The sequence below is a fragment of the Dermacentor albipictus genome, chromosome 10 (genome assembly GCF_038994185.2).
Source record: "Dermacentor albipictus isolate Rhodes 1998 colony chromosome 10, USDA_Dalb.pri_finalv2, whole genome shotgun sequence".
Lineage (NCBI taxonomy): Eukaryota > Metazoa > Arthropoda > Arachnida > Ixodida > Ixodidae > Dermacentor > Dermacentor albipictus.
In genome coordinates this window covers 67643471-67648688 of record NC_091830.1, presented here as the reverse complement: position 1 = coordinate 67648688, position 5218 = coordinate 67643471, and the positions used below count along the sequence as shown (strand labels likewise).

The window sequence follows — 5218 nt, the reverse complement described above, 5'->3', positions numbered from 1 at the left end:
TGTGCGCATAGTTATATAATTATGCAATTGTTTTCTTATTGCTCCAGACTTCACGGTACCCTGATCGCTTCTGCCATTTAGATATTTCGAAGCGAGAGCTTGCTCCAGCCGGTCGAGAAATAGTTCAGCGCCGTGGGTGCCTACTGACACAACTTCACCACAATGCTATGATCATGGTTCTCGTGCTAAGCGGGCCCACCGTAGTTCTCCTGCTACGCGTTTCATTGTTACTACGTCCACTGTCTCTATGAGACAAATCTAGTGCGAATAACACAACCTGTTTAATGGAGCGGATATCAGTTTTCTGCTATTAGTTTATTTTCTTCGACTTAAAAGCACTCTCATTGGTCGGTTTCATTTTTGCGTCTGGCTGCCGGGAACGACGACGTCACATACACTGTGCACAATGTATGATGTAGCTTAATCTATGTGCACGTTGCGTTTTCGCGCTGTCCATGCCGAAGACTTCAGTGGTAACGTAGAATTAAGCATGAAATAAGTGCGGTAATTCCAAAACTGGTCATTCATTCAAGTCAGGTACTCATTTAAGAATAACTATTGAATTGTACATATTCTACAAATTCGTGCCAACCATGATCCGCCACAGAAACCTTTAGGCGACTACTTTAGAGGATTCAAAAAGCCACGGTACGAAATATCGAAGCTCGATTTTTGCGTTGAGTCAAGATGCACAACTGTGTGCTTACCTTAGCTGGCTGGCAAAATTGGAGTGCAATAGAAAACTTGTATTTGAATTTTTTTCTATCGCAATAAAGCCACATTGCAGTCAGGCAACAGAGTAAGTTTAGAAACTCACGGCTCAGTCGACGAACTTAGACTAATACAGGCTAAGTTGAACGCATAATGGGCCTTTTTCATGGGTGCCTTGTGCGCATGCGCACCGGAAGTACTCTGACAGCGACACTAGCGGCGAGCGCCCGAAACATTTTTGGTGACATCCGCCAAAGAACGTACGTACGGGCTCTCCGTGTTGGCCGCGCTGCTCCTTGGCAGGCAGGATCATAGCTTTTTTTTTTTTTTGCGATGCCACAGCGATGTGCTGCCGTAGGCTGCAGTAATGCCAGCGGAAAGCCTCCAAATGTGCGATTTTTTAGATTTCCTGCCGCGACGCTTCAGGCAACGAGACGAAAGAAATGGGTGCAAGCAATACATCGCGTCAACGCCGACGGATCGCCGTGGGAACCGACAGCGAACTCCCGCGTCTGCAGCAATCACTTCGTAACAGGTAAAGAAACAGTGACTTGATATTCCTTATTACTTGATGAACAGCGTGTCTGTTGAGCGCATAAGTGTAACTTCGAGCCCTTTCCGAGCGGGACCGTGGCAGGTCGGCGATCGTGCATTTGTTTAGTACGCAGTTTCGGTTGTGTTAGCGCAGTGTGTCCTGTGTCGTACACGCGTTAATAACAGAAACACTCAAGCTGTTTAACCGTCACATTTTATTTCAGGAGCGCCCTCCCGCTTTATGCCCCACCCGGACTACGTACCATCGGTTTTCAAGCACACGCCAATGAGATGCCCTGGGTCAATCGCTCGCTTTGACAGAGTGAAGAAACGGCAAGGTATAGGCTGTGTGTGACGCTGTTTGAGATTCGTCAACTGTCAGCATTTACGACCTTGCAGTAATTTTTCTTCATTTTGTATTCGGCACTTGATATTACTTTTCATTATCATGAAATCGCCAGTGTAATGCTGAATACGCCGGCTGTCGTGCGATTGCCGATGCTAAGCAGCATCGTGCAGTACTTGCGAGTGAAGCTTCTTGAATAGCGAATGTTGATTGCTCTTTCTGCCGCAATATAACTCGCGCTTTCGTCTTGGGCGAGTCAGTTACGGTATCGGCGGCTAGATGCTCCCTTCTCTAAACACTAACCCATTTTAATGAGTCTTTATCTAGCAAAGGGAGATTAAGTGGTCACTTGTTTATGAGTAGTACAGAGTTTTTATATTTGATGTTGCGCCTATCTTATTAGTCTTAAATAGCACATTGTTACACTGTCGCGAAATATATTTTAATGTTATTTATCAGCTTCAAGACTGGCAAATGCAAGTGGCCAAGCCAGCAGCGGTGCAACCACATCAGCTGTTGGACAGAGGACTCCACCGAGTATAGCAGCAGGCCAAAACAGGACACCACAGGATTGTCAACCAGTTGCCGGGGCATCTACTCCACCTCTTGGTCAAGGAACGCCATTAAGCAGAGCAGCAAGTGCAATGTCATTAGGCTCTACGACCTGTGAAGATAGTGCAGTATTGCATAGTGTACCAGCTGAACACGAAAAGAGCTGCCAGACGGATAATTTCTCTCTAGAGCGTATTATGCTGCTTGAAAGCCAATTAAGTGCAGAAAGAAAGAAGGTGCAAAAGCTAGAAGTACAGCTAAAAGCTGCTGAGGAACAGACAATACAGTGGAAAGCACATTACTACGAGCTGAAGGCTACAACACTGTGCCTCGATAACATGCAAGGTACTGAGCATATGTTGTATTACACAGGATTGCCTTCTGTGCAAGTGTTTTACGATATACTAAATTTAGTTTTGAACAATAACCCTCGGTTTGCAATAGACATAAAGAGCAGGTCACTCACTGCTGCCGAGCAGATGTATGCAGTACTGGTTCGCTTAAGGACAGGTATGGCCACACGAGAGATTGCTCGCAATTTTTTAATTTCAATGCCATCATTCAGTCGTATATTTTCAGAATGGGTACTTATATTGCAGAAGGTTCTCACTGAAATAACTAGCTTCCCCACACTTCCTGAAGTACAACAGCACATGCCACTTCATTTTAGACGGTACCCAAACACACGTATAATACTTGACACAACAGAAATCCGTATACAAAAGCCCTCAAGCTTAACTGCCCAAAGACGAACTTTCTCCCACTACAAGTTCGCGAACACAATGAAATGTGTTGTAGGTGCAACACCTGACTGCTATGTTAGCTTTGTGTCGCCATTATATGGGGGAAGTACCAGTGACAGAGCTATTGTGCAACAGTCTGGAGTACTTGATCTATTCGAATCAGGAGATGGCATCATGGTTGACAAGGGATTCAAGGTAGATGACCTCCTGCCACGTGGTGTTGTCCTTCATATGCCTCCATTTCGTATTCCTGGAGAAGCGCAGATGAGTGCCAAGGATGTTGAAGCCACAAAGCATGTTGCAAGTGCACGGGTGCACATTGAAAGGGTCATAAGAAGAATCAAGGAGTTCCATTTATTGGACAGACCCTTACCTATAAACATGTTAGACATAGCAGATGCAATTTTCACAACATGTGCATTTCTCTCAAACTTTAGGCGACCACTAATAAATAATGGGAAGGAAGTGGAGACAGACACCATGTAATAGAACACGAAAGCATGCAGTATATTTATTCGGAGCACCTAAAAGGTGTCGTCATGCACTAAAGTTTTATGATGCAAAGGAACGCACTATGTGTGTGTCAGCCTTCTGATTGTCATCTTCAGATTGTCCTCATCACAATGGTCAACTAGATAAAACCCCACAGCATACTTTTTGTAGGACACGTAGCCTGCACCTGTAGTGTAAAGAAATCCAAGGCGTCGGATACGTCTGGTCATGAGTTCTGGAATAATAGCAGCCTTATAGAAGTACAGCAGGCCCTGAAGTATGTCTTTCCAAATTTCTGCGTCAAAATATATACGTTCCACTGATATGCAGTCTTGCAGGTCAGCATGGTCTGTGAAGACTACAAAGTCGCACCATGGCTTGTTCGCGACTCCCATCTGTCCTTGTACTTGGTAGTAATAATAATGGTCTTTCTTCAGGGTGACCTCACCATTAGTTACTGCCAAGTAAAAACTTTTGTCAGCGCAGGCGTCGACAACTCTTTGGCCAGCTTTCGAAGCGGGGCACTTCACTTCTAGAAGGCCATCCTCACTGCCATCTTTCACAAGGCGATCGGGCGATGCGGCGATGAAAGAATGCAATTCATGAATATGTAATCCTGTTTCCAGGACATCTATATTTTTGTCATATAGCTGCATCAATTCTAGATATTTTTGAACTGCTTTTGCTTCATTTTGTATTCCGTAGAGCCTGGGGTCACCACTCTTCATTATTTCTTTGCGAGGATAAAGTATTTCTTTAACAAGCCCTTCTGGCTTCAGGCAGTGCAGTATTCTGCGGAACTTTGAAGCAGTTAGCTTCCCGGTTCTTTCTGTGAACCATAGAGGGTTCTTATCCTGGCCTACGGTCTTTGCACAGATATCTGCCCTCTCGGTAACTGTGAGCGACACCTGCTCCTTGAAATATTCATCGATCAATGTGAGGCACTTCTGCGAATTCATGTCCTCTGTGTCGTTGATGGGGCTCGCATTTCTCACTGGTGCTGGCCTCTCTGTGTAACGGTTCCACACCAGCTCAGGTGCATGTGTTGCAATCGCACTCCTGAACTTCAACAGCCCAGACTGCCCAGCTGTTCTCAAATGAGGAGGAAGTTGTCGCTTAGCCTTAACGGGCACCGTCTTGTTAATCACATGTTTCTTAAAGGTGATGTCCGCCAAGGGTTTGGTCAGCAAATGGTTTTGTCCTGAAAATAACAAAATGCGGGGACTTGTATACAGTTCATACACATGTTTTATAAAGCTTACTGGCCAAGATCTATTTTGACATTTGATTACGCATGCGGTTATTTTGCACTAATGATGGACACTGCAAACTCCTGTGAATCCGATCAGCATGCTAGCTCACCTCTTTTCAAATACAGTGTTTCTCTATCAGCATGCTTACATTCTACATTAAGGTACCTTTACAAGGAAGAGTGTAGATACCAGACCAAAGCTCCTTTTGAAGTCATTTGTCACATCGTCTTGTGTTCTACCACATACGTACCTCCTTATTCTGTTCGCTGCATTTTACCTGATTAACTTGAACTGTGTTCTGAATAAAAACATTCACCTTACCTTGTGTTGGTGCCATCCATCTGCACGGGACACTCGTACAAGACGGCCTCTGGATACTTCGTATGGCAAACAGCAATGCAGCTATATGCTGGCACCTTTGGCTTTGCCTAGGAAAATCAGAAGAAAATAAAAAGTATTCACATTTAGATGCCTGTTAAATGCTCCTGTGAGTGCGCAAAACAAACGGAAAGAGAAAGCTAATGTTCGTTACAGAATATATATTTAAGAGAGCACGTTGTTGGGCGAGTCGGTCGTACATACTTAAT

The 5218-nt window shown here is 44.6% G+C and overlaps 1 protein-coding gene across 2 annotated transcripts; it reads left to right on the top strand.

The window, feature by feature from the left end:
- The first annotated feature begins 1000 nt into the window (after positions 1-1000).
- LOC139051088 (uncharacterized) lies at positions 1001-3919 on the top strand. Of its 2 annotated transcripts, XM_070528170.1 has the most exons (3): positions 1001-1246; positions 1470-1583; positions 2051-3919. In XM_070528170.1, exons 1-3 carry the CDS (start codon positions 1045-1047, stop codon positions 3370-3372), a joined length of 1638 nt encoding a protein of 545 aa, XP_070384271.1. In that variant the 5' UTR covers positions 1001-1044; the 3' UTR covers positions 3373-3919. The 2 variants fall into 2 exon arrangements, with proteins under 2 accessions (XP_070384271.1, XP_070384272.1); XM_070528171.1 differs by lacking the exon at positions 1470-1583.
- Positions 3920-5218: the final 1299 nt, after the last annotated feature.